Source organism: Ornithodoros turicata, chromosome 1, assembly GCF_037126465.1.
Source record: "Ornithodoros turicata isolate Travis chromosome 1, ASM3712646v1, whole genome shotgun sequence".
Taxonomy (NCBI): Eukaryota; Metazoa; Arthropoda; class Arachnida; order Ixodida; family Argasidae; genus Ornithodoros; species Ornithodoros turicata.
Window position 1 is genome coordinate 203,202,130 of NC_088201.1, and position 18,373 is coordinate 203,220,502.

Below are 18,373 nucleotides of genomic sequence, written 5' to 3' on the forward strand. Positions count from 1 at the left end.
GTGTCTATCGCACACAGTTCAACACAAATCTGCATGACCATAAGTGGACACACATGAGCGAGAAGCCACGCGACTTCTGTATTGCAGGGTTCCACCCACAGCACGAAATTGCGGGGTCACGAGCAGACACGTGCCACTGAGGGCTTCTACAAGTAGCGTGTGTGTCCCGCAGAATTCAGCCACAGCGCGGGCTCGGAGCGACATACTATACGTAGACCCTGAAGTTTTCGGGTTTTATATATTTCCAAATTCTGAGGGAAGAGATCGGGTCAATAAATTTATATCGAAAATTCACGCAAATTCGGGCAGAAAAATTACCACCAGACTGAGTTTGGAGAGAAATCGGGCATTATTGTAGTATAAACGTTTCACTGTACCATTTATCCAGTGTTACAGAAGTAAGGGGCAGTCGCATATTTTGTGAGAAACTAGTACGTCGATGTCTCGAGGTGCCTAGCCTAGGTGCAGTTTTGCAGGTAGAAATCTGGTTTAACCCCAGATAGATGAACCTCAATCCGGGGTGCAAATTCGGGGAGAAAAACCGGGTTCAACACTAAAACATCGGGTCTAACTATACACCGCAGACAGGCACAAAGCCATGCAGGAGCATTCTGAGTTCCGCAAACTTGAGGCAAGCTTGAGGCTCATAAACTAGAAAGTAGGGATGTGCCAACCGAAAGCCTCATTGACCGACAGGTGTCTTCTTGTTTCTTTGTTTACATTGCTCTGGATTGAAAGAGTTCAGGCAGGAACTGTTACATTACAAGTTTAAAAGTAACATGGTTTTGCTTTTGATTATTGCTTTACGGAAACAATCCAGAGGCTCAAAAATTGATTCGCTTCTTGTAGTCAATGAACAAGATGTTAAATAAATGAACTATATGGGTATATTTTCTCCCGAAACTCAACTATTGCGTTGTTTTTTTTTTTTTCATTTAAAAAATGTATCGTATTCTGCTTCAAAACACTTTTCAGTAAAAGCTTTTTTTTTAGCTTTTTAAACTGTTTTCAAAGAAAGGACTCAAAAGGTTCGAGATTCATGGACTCGCAGAACCTTCCTTGGATTCGGATTTGGGTTCCCAAAATCTGGATTCATCCCACCTCTACTAGAAACCAAGCCAGCAAAGAGGGGCATCTCAGCATGGGAGCCGCCATGATCGATACAGTAGGCCTAGCACTTTACGAACAGTATCTCGTACGAGTTCCGCGCGCCGTTGTCTCATGTCGCAGCACAAAGTTTAAACCTACTCACTAAGGAATCCAAGTGCACAGGTGATCGCCGACAAAACAAACTCACTTCGCACACGGCATGGCACACGGAGCCAAGCGGAAGCGACTTGCATTGGATTGGATACCATTGTGCCAAACCCTTCACACGTGGAAAGGCTGTGGCAGAGTCCGGCAGAATCTAGAATATCGATCATGGCGTCCCCCGAACTTGGACGTTGGGAGAGGGTCTTTCCTCCATACAACTGCCTTGCTCTCCCCCTTCACTCTCTCTCCCAGCTTTTCTTCTAGCCTCTCTCCTTACGATTTCTATGCTTGAGGCAGAGCACAAACCTGCAGTGTTACGAGTAGGATGTACGTGGGTGTGAAGCCCCACAAACGTAACCTCTGTCCTGCAGAGTTACAGCCACAGGATGAACAGACACCAGCTGGGGAACAAAATGGCTGCTGGCAGTGCATGAGCATATTTTTATTCAGGAAAAAGAAAAGGAAGGTAGGGGACGTTTGGTATTGAAACCATACAACTACAGGGGCCACATACTCACAGGAGTGACACAAACCCGCCATTGTTGTAATTGCCCTCAAGTGGGTGCTTTTGGCAAAACTGCCATTTTGTCCTGGTTGCACGTCATAGAGAACACCTTTTTGAGGTCGTGTAACTGTTTACATGCCGTATTGTCGCTTATCGACATATTTCCATAATCCGTCATAATGCCAAGAGATAATGTATTTTGTCAGCGTATACTATACTTCTTCCGCAACATGGTAGCCCATTTCTCCTGAGTTTAAGTACGTCGCATCGGCTCAGTGACTCTTAACGCACATTCGTCATCACATCCCTGGAAGTCGTCAGCAGTATGAGGCCTTATGTGCGAAGTTGCATGTTCTAATGTGAGATTATCGTATAAAAATAATTACCGTGACCGAAAAGATGCAATATGTCGCGCAGAAACAACAACCGCATTGTTTACAAACAGTTTGGCCACTTGTAAACAATGCCACCACAGGCGCAGCCACCTTTAAGGTCACGTGAGCTTTGACGTTTGCTGTGCCACGTCCTGTCCAGAATGTATTGCATTCGCCCAGCACGATTTCGTCTACGGAGCAATACATTGGATGCCACCCCTGTGCACATACTTGGACGCCTGAAAGGGTCCGTCCAATGGCATGTCCCCAACGCGGAGACATGAAGAAGCACATGGTAATGCCCAGAGAGGAAATGCTGTACATATACTGTCTCTATCCCATCGCATTCTATTTCTATTGCATGTTTTAAAACTCGCACGCATGAACACATCACAACCTACTAGATTATAACGACCATGCCATAATCAGCATCCCCTATAAGGAGTCCGTCCGCACGATCCGCTAGGGGCGCTCCTCACCGGCTCGCGAGATCTGCACCACAATTGGACGATGGAAATTTGAATTCTGAACGCGCCAAAGCGTATGTACGATAACCGTAGCAGTCGACACCATAGGGTTTATTCACTGACGTCACCTCGCCGGCATATTGTAGGTCCCTCAAAGTTATTTGCCCGCATTCATACGCTGCCATATGCATATTTGCCAACTCTCCCAATTCATCCGGGAGACTCCCGGATTCGTACGCACCGTAGTTTTGGCGCTCTATGGCCTTTGTTGCCTTTGTGCCATTAAACCCATAATCTCTCTCTCTCTCCCGGATTCGGACCGGTTTGTACTATTGTACGACCGAGATGCAGATCTCCCGGAAAATGCTGTTTCCCCCTCTATATCTCAAACGCCTGCTTTTTCTCTGGGCACACAGACGAAAACGTCAATCCAATACCAGCCCAATTGCCATCGGCATTGCTGCCGCTTCCTGGAGTCTCTGTGTTACGGAGTTCAGGGGTTCTCGTCAAGGTTCTAGTACTTCTAGTTACCGGGCATTTGCTCCATGTTTTCGGGCGACAAAGGTGCCTTTGCACTCTTTCGACCTTGCGTATTGCACATCACGGCTCAGTGTAAGCGCAACAAGTAACACGTGTTTCTGAAGCAGTACACGGATGAATTGGGACGCGTGATCGCGTCCAGGAAGCGCACCATGTGTTCTGCACAGTTCACGGTTGCGACACCAGCATTCCGTGGGGAGGGTGGACCGACCGATGCTGGAAAGCGCACCGCTTTGCAGCGTCTCCACCAGCTCCGGTGGTTAGAGACTGGGTCCGGTTAGAGACTGGGAGGTCCGCGGTTCGAATCCGCGGGCCGGCTGTGCCGTCTGGGGTTTTTCCTGGGTTTCCCTCAGATGTGTAATAGGCGTATGCCGGCACAGTTCCCCTGAAGTCGGCCCATGGACGCAGCTATCCTCCCCCCGAACGGATTCCGCTCGGTCTTCCACTTCACCCTTTCCTCTCCTCCTCTCCACCACCTCTCCCTTCCCGAGAAACATGCCGCCTAATCAGGCAGGCAGACCTCTCGGGTTCCTCCCAACGACACTCCTCCTCCTCCCTTGCAGCGTCTGGAGTTTGAAACACAGAGTAGGATTGTGCTTTGAACTAAATCGACTGCAGTTGTCAATGAATTGGGAAACCGCACACAAGAGCTCATGATATGCGCACTGAACTGACCACAGCGATGTAGGGTTCGCCAAGATAAACTTCGGGGTCTGTAACGAAGATAAAACAAATAAGAACAGTGTCGGAAAGCTAATAGAGACGTTAGAGGACGTATTATGCCCCCAAATTTTATGTCCATAATGCCACATAGTCTGTTACTCTGCGGATAAATCGTGAAAATTAAAAAACTGCCGCTGCCTAATCGGCTATACCTGTGTTCCAGCTACTTTCCTCAGATAGCGACACGGTCGAATGCGGCGTCGGAGAGAACTATTCTGCATTCAGTTCCACATGTTCGATGTCGTCTGCAACGTCGCGTTCGACCGCATCGCCATCTGACGGAAAGGAGCTGTGGTTCAACTCCTTTTGTTACGTGCAATATCTGCCTTTTCCAGTTGTAGACAAAGTAGTGTGGCGCAACTCAAAATTGTGCCCCGGGTGCGAAGTCTGGTAATTCTCTCTCACTTCGGTATTATTCTTGCATTGTCATGTGTGCAAGACACGTCTCACCTGTTTTGACACTGCCTTGGGAGCTCAACTGTCTTGTACCAGTCTCTATAGGGGACATTAATGAATTGGATTAAAATACAAGAGTTTCCAATATATACATATAATAGTCATAGTTACAAATTGCAAATATGTATACACTTTGGAACATAAGTTCCTGATCGGTGACACCACAAGTTGCCTTGGTGCCATCAGGAATTGAACCTCTGTATGCAATAAGGGGATAAGTCGACTTATTTACTTTACTTATTTTACTATTTTTGTTGCAATGACATCTACATACCAGTATGCACCTGCCAATGAAAACTTAGGACCTTACTGTGATTTGTTGGCCCGCTACAGCATGGTAAAAAACGGGAAATGCATGTGTGTCAATGGGACGGACAATCATATGAGGCCCCTTTTCTCATTTTGGGATTTTTCGACTCATCCCCTTATTGCATACAGATGTTCAATTGTTCTTAGATGTGTGTGATATATGCCTCTCACCAGTGTCAACACTATCAGCCCAGTGATATTTCCAACGATGTGATGTTCATGCTGTTAAATGTGCGATAGTGAAGCTATAAGATTAGATAAGCAATGTCCGAAGACGCAGGCGATGTACGTCCTCTAAAGTGCACTCTAACCACTATCACACATTTCCAAATGAACAATCTATTTATAGGGAGAGTTTGGCCATTCTTTGATCTTTTGCCGCCTCATGGGTGGAGCCTATTTTGATGTCAGTCATCGTTGCGCCGCCCACAAAATCTGAATCCGAGCGGAATCCGCTTATCAGCCGTCTAGTTCGCGCCATATTGATGCTGTCCTCCAGCTAGTCCACAGCTTCCCAAGCAGCACAATGTACTGAAAGTCGAGTGCAATAGGGGTGGGCGGTATGTGTCTTATCAGTGTTCTTTAGTTTCACGAGTCTGTTCTAGGTCTTCCACATACCCGTCCACCCCTATTGCACTCGACTTTCAGTGCATTGTGTTGCTTGGGTTCGTGGTCGCGCTGAATGTAATCTACAGGAATAACCGGCTTATGACCCACTTGCGCCAGTGATAAGGGGGCTTTGTCGCCGAACTGAAAGAGTTCAAGGACGAAAGGCTTTCGAAGCAAGAAGTTCGCACGTGTCTTCTCTCCGTGGATTGTAAACAATGATCAGCATCAATATGGCGTCGGTGACCAGCGGACGACGGGACAACTATAGAGCGCGACGAGGGAGGTCGTTCAGCCGTGACGTCGCATGACGGGCTTTAAGTTAGGCTCCTCCTAATGGCCAAACTCTCCCTATAAACGGCTCTGTGAACAATGTTATACGCACGACGTCGTGCCGCTCGACCGGAAGTTGATATTGTCACGCATGAAAACAGACGAGCGAGACGGCGAATAATCGCGAACACTTTATTCAGCTGCTTAGCTGGCTAACACAAGAGCGGAAGCCCTTGGACAGAACTAAGGTAAAGGAATAATGCTCCGACTGGGAGCTTTTGTGCACAGCGGCAAACATTGTAGAAAGCGCGCGTCGGTGGGGAGAAGGAAATACAGAAGCCTCTCCAAGGTCGTGGCCCGTCCTTGAGATTGATGCGAGCGAAGGAGCAGATGCTTATGGAGGGATCGCTCGCTAATCAGCGCGGCGTGTCGTGGATCTCAGCCCGTCGCTCGACGCCCGTTGTTACTGTTCCGTCACTTCCGTGTGGTCGCTTCAAAGATGATACGTGGCAATATATACAATAGACGCGACGGTCGCGCGATCTTTCGTCCAATATTGCAAGCTGCGATGTGGAGCGGTTTCTTTGGTTTTCCATAGTGTAGTGATCAGAGGTGGGCGTTTGTCCTCACTAGCCTCGCCCTCACCTCAATTTTCTGGGAGAAAAATTTTCCTCACCTCACCTCACCTCAAAAATTTTTTGAAAAATTTCCTCACCTCACCTCAATTTTTTATTGAAAAATTTTCCTCACCTCACCTCAAAAATGTTTTTCGAAATTTTCCTCACCTCACCTCACCTTAAAAAAATTGAAAATTTTTCCTCAGCTCACCTCAATTTTGTATTGAAACATTTTCCTCACCTCAAACGAATTTTTGAGACATTTCCTCACCTCACATCAAAATTTTTTTTCTAAATTTTTCTCTCTTCACCTCACCTCACCTCAAAAATTTGTTTCGAAATTTTCCTCACATCACCTCACCTAAATTTTTAAAGCTATTTGTGTATTCGGTGTGAAGATTGTGTATTCGATGCGCGTTGGCTTTGAGTGACTGCCAATGTAAATGCATATAGTATCTCAAGCGTGAGTGCATACCGGGTGCGAAACGTGTCATTTGACCATTATAAGAAAACGGCTTATCGGAAAAATATGGGGTAAACAAATTTCTTCTGGACATTTAGTTTGTCACCAAATACAAATAGTTTCATCAATTTGCCATTGAAATACATTTTCGAAATTGAACTCATGAAATTGCTTTGTCAATGTAACGTTGTTTTTTCTTCTTGCTGGAGGATTTGGCCTAGTCAATCATAGAAAACGCTTCGTGGAACGATTGTTATACCCGTAAAAGTTGCGCGGAAATTGAGGTTCAATTGCGGGTATGCGAATAACGCGCAGAGTCGGGTGTCAGATCAGCGACGAGAGAGGAGGGCAGTCCCCGCCCAGATGAGAGACAGAAGCTGCGGAAAGAAGGAAAGATATATCGTGTACGGAAAAGTTTTCATAAAGTGCGCGTTCATAAATTTTTCCTTACCTCACCTCAAAATTTTTTTAAAAGATTTTCCTCACCTCACCTCAAAACATTTTTTGAAGATTCTCCTCACCTCACCTCAAATGTTTTTGAAAATTTTCCTCACCTCAAACATCACCAGAAAAATTGGCCCTCACCTCACCTCAAATATCCTGAGGTGAGGGTGAGGAAACCCTCACCCTCGCACGCCCTCGTGAGGGTGCAACCTCTGGTAGTGATTAGATGTTCGTTTTCAGGTGATTTGTTGCACATGACGGTCAGTTAGGTTAGGTGCAGACATATTCATTCGCGTGAGCGTGATTTGGTAACCGTGTTGGCAAAATCATCCGCGCGAGCGTGAGTTATTGGTGTGTTGGCACATTTCATTTGCGCGTGTGTATTGTCAGCAAGCAAGATAACTACCTATGGAGGTAGCTCATTTGCGCGAGTGTCGGTTAGGTTGTGTGTGTTGAAGTGACTCCTGTATTCTCGCCGCGATTTTAGAAGGCTGTGGCCTGAAGGAAATGTTTTTTTTTAACAGTTCGTGTGCTGTGCATGCGTCTCGCCGTCACAGCTCGCCTCATCGAGTGGGAAAGACCGAGAGAGCGGTCTTGTTTTTACCAATTTTTTGGCTGCATCTCTACCGCGATATTCTTTACAGGGCTTTAGAACTCCGCATTCAACCAGTCAGCATGATGCTTGACGCTTCAAATTCACGTCAATGCTTCATATTCCAAGGCTCAAGAAAATACCATTAAGTGTAAACAGCTCCCTTCAGAACAATCGTTATCAAAGAAAAACTGTCTTTTCTATCTGAACCGTGTGAGGCGGTTCTTATGATGCGGCATCTATTTGCAACTTGAGCCTTTCACAAAGGGCTGCAGTTGCCCTTCGACAGCTCTTTGTATGAAAGTTCCGGTTTGCAGTTATTGTGGACACCCAGTGCATTGAACAATACTTAGCAAAATTATTGCCTGCCTATTTACGTTCAATGTTTCAGATTGCAAAACTCTAGAATACAAAGCCTTATATCCACTATACATTTGAACAATACTTAACAAAGTTCTTGCCTAGCTATTTACAAAAGAAATTAAAACAACAAAACAAGAAGAACGCGCAACAAATTCTAGCAGTCACTACAGCCTGGGCCAAACCAGTGCTTCTTTACGTCCTTCTTGACTACTGCACTACAAGTGCTGCAACCAAAGTGAGAAGTTGTACAAAAGTGTACCGTGGCAACATTTAATTCGGTATGTCCTTACCAGTGGAACCACTCCAGGCACTGATCGCAGCAAATCATTTTCAGTGTCCCGTCATCCCTTTCCTTGCAGTGGGCACAAACCCAAATTTCATTTTCTTCCTTGGCAGCAACTATATACCACAAATAAATAGAGGATACGGTCGCACAAAAGCATTACACAAAAATGCGAAGGCGTGGAGGACATACCTGATGCACAGAGCAAAAGCCAAGCGTCAGACGTAAAAAGACCTCTTGATGCTTGGCGACGACACTCGATAGTCCAGGACAGAGCTTGACAAATGCTCAGGACGTACCTCTACCTCACTTTCTCCTATGAGGGGTCACCCATTAAGTGCCCTCTGGGCAACTGGTTCACCAGCTATTGCAGTTAATGTCCCTGTAATATGAACAGTTTTGTTACTTTTCTATTTACAGCTCACCCACATATTCTTACTCCAGAGGAAGATGCTTGAATGGCGCTGGGCTGCCTACATCGTACTCCTTATTTTATTTTATTTTATTCCGCCTCTGTAGCATTCGCTTCGGTGGGCGTCCACGTGTCTTTACAACAGGGAGCGTAATGGGGCAGGTCAGCAGAAAGGACTTGGTAGGCACTTCATTTGGGTTTGTCTCTTGAGGGGCTTGTGCTTCTGTTGTGATGCTTGCACTGGTTTCTTGTGAGCCTTGTGCTTCGGCAATGCTTGCAGTGGGACCACCAATGCTGTGTTCTGGAATGTTAGCACCAGGATTGTCAATGAGTTCATGTTCTGGCAGGCTGTTCACTTGGTAGTCCTTGTCACTTGAATCGCTGCTGTAACAAGGCACATCTTCACCCCTCAGCCACAAGCCATGTCCCCTAGATATGTCAGACACTCCATGAAAAGATCTGGGTGGCTATCTGCAAGAGTGTTTGCAAGAGCTTTCAGTGTGCGCATTGCAAGTCGTGGCTTTGGCAGTGATACGACATGCAGCTCTTCAGGTGCTGTATCTTCAACATTGTTGGCTGCTCGATACGAGGAAGTCAATCTGAAACGACCATCAACAACCATCTTCTCTTAACTGCTTTTTCTAGGTCTGGCTGCACCCTGTACTTGACACACTGCATGGCGGCAGAGAAGTCCCATTCTTGAAAATGTAGAACAGATGCACCTCTGTTGTTCAAGTGAAACAGTATGCGGTGTGAGACTGATACTAGATTCAACAGCATACTCTGTTGAAGATATATGTGTCACATCAATATGTGTCACATCGTATGCGGTTAACGCTAAAAGACGCATACGACGCATACGACGAATTCTCGACGGAAAAAACGGCCACCGTCACCGTTTTTCCGGTGAGCCGACGCGAGCAATGGGGCTTCACCGACTTCTCGACGACAGCAGTGGACAGAAAAATTCGCCGAACAGCGGAAGAGGCCGCTCGACGGCAGCCAATAGGACCGCTCCACGCACTGTCGTTCCACGAGCGGATGTGCCGGACCAGTGGTGGGCATTTCGGATGCCCATATGGCTATCCTGGGAAGTGAGAAGCATGCTGTCGCTCGCGCGCTGCTGTCTGAGGGCGCTTTCGTAGCGATCGCTTCGCGAATATGCTTTGACCGCAAGAATTTCTCCTGTGTGCCACTATACCTTTCCTATGTGTAGCAAAATACTTATCAGTTAATTTGAAGTCAAAATTTAACACGGAGTAACGAAACGTCCGCTAGGGCGCCACAGTCCGCCGCAATGGAAATCTGTGCATGCGGTTCGTCCTGCCGCTTTTCCGTCGAGTTGTCGTGCCGATGGATTAGTTGGCCGTTTTTCCGCCGAGAAATCGTCGTATGCGGTTACCGCTTTTGACTAGTCCCACCTGTCTGCTTGTCAGGTCACAGGCATATGGGGTGGGCATTTTGGCACAAAGGTTTTCTACGGCCCCACTCCTGTTGTACGAGTAAAATTCGCACGTCTTCAACAAGTTTATTTTGTGGCGTGCCTCCTGCCGTAACGAGTCGGCCATGTTGAGTAGGCAGTGGCAGGGCCTGGTGAAGCTTGGCTGAAGATGACACGACGTTCTTGACTTTTTCCATTGTGAGACTCCACACTCTGGAATTTTCAGCTGCATTTGAGACTTCCTGTTGCGTCTGTCCTTCTTGCGTGTTCCTTAGTCTCGGGGTTTTACATTATGCATCATCTTCACCAGCTCGCTTGCTTCCTAGTCATTTTTTCATTGATTAGATTAGACATACATCTCAATAAAAACATTGTATGCATTCATTTCGGTACGCCGAGTGGAGCACCAAATACCTTTTTCTTATTTTTAACGTATCTTTGATCCGTGGGGAACTCTCGGATGATTGGAACATAGCAAAGGCTGTTACAATTCTTAAAACAGGTTGCAAACTAAACATTGCAAATTACCGGCTGATGTGCCTTCTGAGCACATGTTGTAAGGTATTAGAACACATCGTATACATGTATAAGCAGGTTTCCAAATATATGGAAAGTAAGAATTATTTCTCCACCAGTCAACATGGCTTTCGCCATAGTCTAAGCAGAGTGACACAGCTTGTGAACACAACCCATGATCTTGCTAAAGTTGTAGATGCTCGTGGACAAGTTGAAGTTATTTTTCTGGATTTCACTAAATCATTCAATAGAGTCTCTCACTGGAAATTACTATTGAAGTTGAACGAACTTGAAAGTGGTGAACTCTTTATCTGGTTTTCCAATTACCTTAACAGTAGAAAACAATTTGTCCATGCGAATAACGCCGAGTCGTCCTTCGTAACAGTTACACCCGGTGTTTCCCCAGAGCTCGGTCCTGGGTCCTTTGTTGTTTTTAATTTTCATAAATGATGTTTGCATGGGTATCGATGATAAAGTGAACTTTCTTACGGATGACTGTGTGTTGTATAGAGAGATTAATGGTGGTGATGACCATGCATGTTTAAATAATTGCTTGCAGAACATGGCTGACTGGTGTGAGACATGGCGGTTACCTCTTAACATAAATAAGTGTGTGGTCATGAGTTTCACTCGGAAAAGGAAACAGCTAACCTCCGGTTATTGTATTAACACGATCTCTCAAGCGTCTCGGAATGCAAATACCAGGGCGTTTTTCTTCTTACATCAGACCTGCGCTGCAATAAGCACATCCAATACATTGCAAAGACGGCTAACAAGAAATTATGGTTTCCAAAACGTCATTTCGCGAATGCACAACTCGTACTAAGTTCACGCCATTCAGGACATTAGTCCGTACTATTTTTGGAATATAGTGATACCTTTTGGGACCCTTACACCATTGCGAATATCCGAATGCTTGAATACATTCAAAGAAGGGCATTATGTCTTATTTTCAAGTCGTACCATCGTTACACCTCAGTTACTCCTCTTTACGCACGGAGTGGCTTAATACCGCTGGAAGAGCGTAGGAATACCCATGGGCTCCAGTTCCTTTTTCAATTACTCAATGGTCAATTTCGAATTCTTCATCAGGACTACATCACTCCACACGTACCCAGATCAACACGGCTAAGCCATCAGCTCATCACACTCAAAGCATTCCAGTGCAGGACTGACTGCTTAAAATATTCGTTCTTACCTCGAACCGTCGAAGAATGGAATTCTCTGTCATCTGCTCAGGTCTCGCACCGTTCCGTCTTTTTGTGAAAGGCCTAAACGTAGTTGCATGATGTGATATATGTGCCTCGTAAATTATTTTGGAATTTCTGTGCCACTCCTACTTGGACCCTTTTTGGGCTTGTAGGATTTCATAAATAAAAATAAAATTTAGTGCCGTGTATGTGGGATATAAGCCCACGTTAATTTTTATTTTATTATTTATATCCCACTTTTTATTTCCCACTTTTTATTTCCTCGAACACTGGGGGCACCGAAAGCTCGACCCAAGCGTGAAAAAGTGTTGCTCGTTCTGCACGTCCTTGTGACGTGTGGATGACATTGCTGCATTTTCTTCGCCTGGTGTTGGAAGTGTCGGAAGTGGAAGGGTCCATCTGTCTTCTCGAAGGGCACAACAAATGAGAACAACCCGGGTGGCGTGATAAGAGCTTAGGGAAGGAGCACATTTTACTCCAGAGTTGCGGAATTAAAACTCCGGAATTGGAATGATTCCGGAGTGATGCCCGGTTTTTAGCGCACCTGAACGGAATGGGAATGGAGTTGAGTCACCAGCTGTTGGGAATGGAATTTGAGTGGATTTAGACCAGTTTGGGGCCGGAATGGAATGGCCAGCGAATGGTGTTAAATTGCTGGCCCCCAGCACGCAGGGTTTTGAGCGGAGGCCACTCAGAGTAAGTGTCTGGCAACCATTCAACCGAAGGTCGTCAATTTTTTGGATTACAACGCAAGGAAAACGTCCGCACTTCGGACGCTGTACATGCAGGCAAGCTTGCTCGTAACGCTCGTCGCGGCGCTGGTTTTTGTTTTAAGATGTTAATGTTGGAAACAGAGGAACATAAAATAGATCAAAATGCGATTTTTTTTTAGCATTGGCTGTTGGTATACCGTTACATGTTTCTTTGTTTGCACTGATGCGTGCACCAGTTAATAAATTATTGTGTATAAAGCAACACATAAGCAACACAAACACTCGCAATCCCGATAACAGCGTCTTCGGAAAGCAACGCCCGCCTGCCTTCCAGGCGTTTGAGTAATAATGGACACCCCTACGTGCGAGTAGAACAGACAGGAACGTGCTCTCTCAATAGTTCAGCTGAATTCCACTAGGGTGTCTCTCCTCCTCCTGCGCCACACGAAGCGGCGTTTAAGTTAAGGTTGCGGGGAGCTGTACCTCTTTGTGACAGTAAACTCTGTACATGCAGAGAGGTCACTTAGCAAGTAAAATCTGATAGTGAGTGACAAGCGTCACTCCCTCTCAGAAGAAAGCACACTGTACCTTGTTATGCCAAGTCAAAAAAAGGTTTTGGCGTTGTAACCGTGTTCCTCCACACTAAGAGCTAACAGAGAGTATTTTCTGTCTCAACTAGGGCAAGTTGCCTTGTACCGCGGAAAAATGTAGAATTCCCAGTTCCCTGCTGCGGAATTCAGGATTTGCCGCAGCAGAAAAAGAAGGGCCTTAGGAATGTCCATTTCTCGGGTGGAATGAGAATGAGCTTCGCGTCTTCATTCCGAGGAATTAAAAGGAATGGAATTTCGACTCGCGACCACTCCTCGGAATGGAATTCGAACTGAATGGATCGGCCATTCCGCAACACTGTTTTGGACCTACTCCTTTTTTTTTTTTTTTTTTAAGAACACAGCACATTTTTGGCCGGTTAGCGTGCTCGTAGGAGCCCGAGTATATACGTGCTTGTAGAGGAGGTGGTGTCTCTCTACCTGAGTCCTGACTGGTGATGATCGAATGTCCCTGACTCGTTCTCGAAGTCAGGGCCCCCTAACCGCTTTGGGCGAGCGTCACTTGTCTCCAGAAAGCAGCTTTTGTTTGATTCCTTTCGAAAACTGTGACTTGTCCACGCGATGTTCTGGTTCTGCAAGGGTAGGGGACAGCACTGTATGTCTTGGAGTGAGCTTCGTGTCGCCATGTGAGTCGAAAAACGTGAGTGAGCTGACAACGCTGGTTTTTAAACAGTTCTTAAACCTCTCGCGCATCGCGTTTGTCACCAAAAAGAAATTACCGCGAGATTTGTGAGAACTCGGGCGGTGACACCAGCGATATGTATCCGGGAAGCAGAGGCGAAAGCGGCGATTTGCAGTGTCTTGAGCTCTTCCGGTGAAGAGGACGATGACAGTTTTTTTTTCTATTCCATTCTCTTTTTTCTATTCTATTCTCAGCTCATTCTATTTTTGAAATTTGATGTGGGCAAGCTTTGGCTTGTCCCATCCCACAGTTGGCAATACAATGACAGTTTGGACGGTTTAGCAAGCCGTCGTCAGTGATGTTGTTTCAACAACAAAAAGAGGTATCAATTTAGTGAACAAAATTAGATATTTTTCAAAACGTTCAAGGCGTCCACTTTTTAATCGGGATTTTGGACACAAGCGACAGGGCAGGTTGACAGGACTATCCTGGGTGAAAATATCCATCTTCGAATTTTGATATGCAAATGAGCCGAAGCCACGGTGAGTGTTGCGAAAAAGGGAGCTTGTAGTCCGCGTGCACTCCAGTAATGAAATATGAACAGTTTTTTCCCAGTCTACTCTAAAGGGCTGAGTTTGTACATCGTTGGCTAGTTTTGGCTGGAATGACTCAGTTGTGTCAAATTAGCATAATTGCTCGGAAGGCCTTCCTGCACGTTCACAGTCACATGATGGCAGAGATATAACAGTCCATAAATAAGCATGGCCTAAGTATATGACACTGAAACAAAAATTAACAAAAATACTCATACAGTAAAAGAAAAAGGTAAAACAAAATGCTGTGATTGTCCTGAATCGAGCACAGGTTGTTCCATCTGAAAGTCCAACACTTTACCTGTCGGCAAATACTGGAGGGTTGTGCGAGCTGCTTTGGGCTTGTGGCCTCAGTTGTGCACAATGGGGGTTATTTGTGGAGTTGGAACGCAAACAGTGTGACAAGGCTTTGTGAATATGGTGCCATCTAGTTTTTCAAAGATCGAGAATGAGGGATGCGTCTGGACTGTATGCCCTCAGAATGTCATGTTTATGAAATTTCAGACGCAAGAAAAAGTACTGGTACGCTCCATATTGAGGACAAGCCCAGAGGCAATTGTGAACAAGAATACTCAGGTTGCACTTCTTCAAATGCACAGTTCAAGATCAGCACAACAACCGTTGAACAGCAGCCCGACAGCACTGCGCTAGTCACTATGAACGATCGACACGCTGAGCAACATAGAGACCAGAGCAAGCCATGTGTATTTGCATGCATGTCGAAAGCAAGTCACGAATGCCACATGTTTGCACACTGTGACAATGAGTCTGAAACGTGTTCCACTACTCCTTCAACGGATGTTCCGATGGGAGAGAAGGGTTCTGGGTGCAACACCTGTCCCTCTGCATACTTGTGGTCTGGAAGTGACGAGAACCACGTGGCGAAGCATACTGACGAGAGGCCATACAGGAGCGATGTCTGCCTTGCAGAGTTCAGCCTGAGCGGGAACGTACAGCAGCACAAGCGCACACACACGGGCGAGAAGCCATACAAGTGCGATGTCTGCCCTGCAGAGTTCAGCCACAACGGGCACTTACAGCGTCACAAGCGGACACACACAGGCGAGAAGCCATACAAGTGCGATGTCTGCCATGCAGAGTTCAGCCAGAGTGGGAACCTACAGCAGCACAAGCGGACACACACGGGTGAGAAGCCATACAAGTGCGATGTCTGCCCTGCAGAGTTCAGCCACAACGGGCACCTACAGCGTCACAAGCGGACACACGCAGGTGAAAAGCCATACAAGTGCGATGTCTGCCACGCAGAGTTCAGCCGCAGCGGGCACCTAAAGCAGCACAAGCGGAGACACACGGGCGAGAAGCCATACAAGTGCGATGTCTGCCCTGCAGAGTTCAGCCACAACGGGCACCTACAGCAGCACAAGCGGATACACACAGGCGAGAAGCCATACAAGTGCGGTGTCTGCCATGCACAGTTCAGCCAGAGTGGTAACCTACAGCAGCACAAGCGGACACACACGGGCGAGAAGCCATACAAGTGCGATGTCTGCCCAGCAGAGTTCAGCCACAACGGGCACCTACAGCGTCACAAGCGGACACACGCAGGTGAGAAGCCATATAAGTGCGATGTCTGCCACGTAGAGTTCAGCCGCAGCGGGAACCTAAAGCAGCACAAGCGGAGACACACGGGCGAGAAGCCATACAAGTGCGATATCTGCCCTGCAGAGTTCAGCCACAACGGGCACCTACAGCAGCACAAGCGGATACACACAGGCGAGAAGCCATACAAGTGCGGTGTCTGCCATGCAGAGTTCAGCCTGATCGGGAACCTACAGCAGCACAAACGGATACACACGGGCGAGAAGCCATACAAGTGCCGTCTCTGTCCTGCACTGTTCAGACAGAGTGGAACCTTTTCACGTCACAAGCGAACACACACGGATGAGCAGACATAAAATTGCAACCTCTGTCCTACAATGTTCATCCACAACGCGAACTTGCGGTGTGGAACATGTGCAGTCTCTGTCCTGCAGAATATAAGAAGCAGACACCCTGACGTGAGAGGCAATGAAAAGCATTCTCTGTTCTGCAGACCTGAGGCACAGCACAAACCTGCAGTGTAACAAGAAGACCTACGTGGGTGTGAAGCCATACAAATGCAACCTCTCTACTGCAGAGTTCGCGTAGAGCAGTAACACACACAGATAGAGAAGAAGCTGCTAGAGCTAGTTCAGCCAGATCACAAAACCTGTGGCTTAACATGTAGCCGGGACACACTTGTGATGGCAACCATGCAAGTGCTTAGAGGCCGCGTACACGTGAAAGTGCACCAGTACTCGGCTGTCGCATGTCCTTGACGCAGACACCTTAAGAAACAAACGCTAATGCACAGATAGGGGAACGCTGCACCGATGCGATCTGTATTACGCCGGATTTTACTTGTGTTTGACATTTTTGAAACTCGCACACATGAACAGGCAGAGGGCAAAAAGACTTGGGTTGGGTTGTGACACATGTGAAACGTAAACAAAGAAACAGTGAAGGGACACCCATACAGTGGCTCTGAACTGCTAACCAAGGTTTACTTCCATAAACAACATGCATTGCATTGTTTCCCTTTTGCCTCTGTGTTCCTTTCTTTATTCATTTCGTCTATTTATGATGAATGCTTCTTTTACAACCTGCATCTCCTTAGCTGATGACATAAGTGAATAAATCAACCCAAAGAAATAAAAGAATATTTCTACAAGACGTCACGACTTGTAGGATGAATCCCTTTGTGAACCTTTTGTGTTATGAGGATCTGTTGTGGAATGCGTTACAATTTATAACAATTTCTGAATGACATCTCAGGAGAAATCACGAAGAGACAATTGTGTATGGTATGAGAGATTAAAGGCTGTGACGTCAGGCTCGAGAACATTTTTTTTGTGTTTGTCCCGAAAGGGTTGACTGGAGAGTGCAACGACTAGAAGAACAGCCCCCGTCAACCTTAGTAGTAACACGGGAAGGAGAAAAATGGCCTCGTTCTGTCATAAGCGCTAAAAAGCAATGAAACGTGCACGCATCTGTGTAAACCTGGTCAAAACATGCAGTAAAACTGTGTCGTATACGCGGTAAAAACTCGAGCTGTATCTGAAGCGATCTTCCACACTGCAACCAAAACGATTGGTTTCTAAATGTAAACTTTTTATTGAACCTGATATGTTGAAAAAAAGAAAAAAAGAAGAAAACCCGAAAAAAAAACTGAAAATTTGGGGAAAACAGTTCTTTTTTCGTTTTTTGCCTCGTCTCCGGAAAAATTGCCCAAAATTTCCAGGTGACAAATTTCAAAAGTGTAAATTGTCGTGCCTTCGATGCGTTCCCACCCGCCAACAGTGCCTTAGGTGCCTATAATCTGCCAACCACAAACAACTTACAGCTCCGTCTGTCTGTTCCAAGCGATCGCCACCACGTTCACATAGTGTCAGAGTTCTGGTCGGAGTGGACGGGGTTGCTCCAATTACCTATCACTGAGTAGACAGCAGTCTCATGGGATGACCTGCATTTATGCCTAGAAGGTGAACAAAATTTCCGGAAATTTTGCATCGCTAGGTGTGCGTGGGCACAACCTCCGATAGGTTGGCGTTAGGAACCGAAGCAAACAACGCCGACTACTCAGAGAACTGCAAATCCAAGGTACTTTCGTAACACGGCGTCAAATTTTCTAACAACCTTTGCACCGACTCGACTGGTAACCTTTGCGAGCTCCTCGTGTACACCTTTCACCACATCCAGGGATTCCACAAGCAGGAGGCCTCCCGTTTCAAGCTTCCGGATGGCTCGCGCAAGGAAGACCAAGTGTGTTTTTCACTGACTGTACCTCCATAACTAGCACTGGCTTTTTAAACAGCGCTTGCACTTCTCTGACGGCGCTGCTGTCTTCGGAACTGAACGTGTTCACCACCTCCTTCAAAACCACCACCTCCAGCGAAGTGAGTGCGTAGAAATCGACTGCCTCCAACCAGGTGCCCCATCTTGTGACACA

General features: G+C 46.4%; 1 protein-coding gene across 1 annotated transcript; it reads left to right on the forward strand.

The window, feature by feature from the left end:
- Positions 1-12,473: 12,473 nt before the first annotated feature.
- Positions 12,474-16,533, forward strand: LOC135393571 (zinc finger protein 235-like). Its single transcript, XM_064623983.1, has 4 exons — positions 12,474-12,545; positions 14,985-15,495; positions 15,568-15,951; positions 16,439-16,533. The coding sequence occupies exons 1-4, from the start codon at positions 12,474-12,476 to the stop codon at positions 16,531-16,533; spliced, it is 1,062 nt and encodes a 353-aa protein (XP_064480053.1).
- Positions 16,534-18,373: the final 1,840 nt, after the last annotated feature.

Excerpts from the sequence above, each read along its gene's own strand:
- LOC135393571 (XM_064623983.1), top strand. The coding sequence starts at position 12,474 with ATGGAATGGCCAGCGAATGGTGTTAAATTGCTGGCCCCCAGCACGCAG. Across the intron at positions 12,546-14,984 it reads TTGAGCGGAGGCCACTCAGA|TTCAAGATCAGCACAACAAC; the intron begins GTAAGTGTCTGG and ends TCAAATGCACAG. Across the intron at positions 15,952-16,438 it reads TCACAAGCGGACACACGCAG|ACCTGAGGCACAGCACAAAC; the intron begins GTGAGAAGCCAT and ends TCTGTTCTGCAG.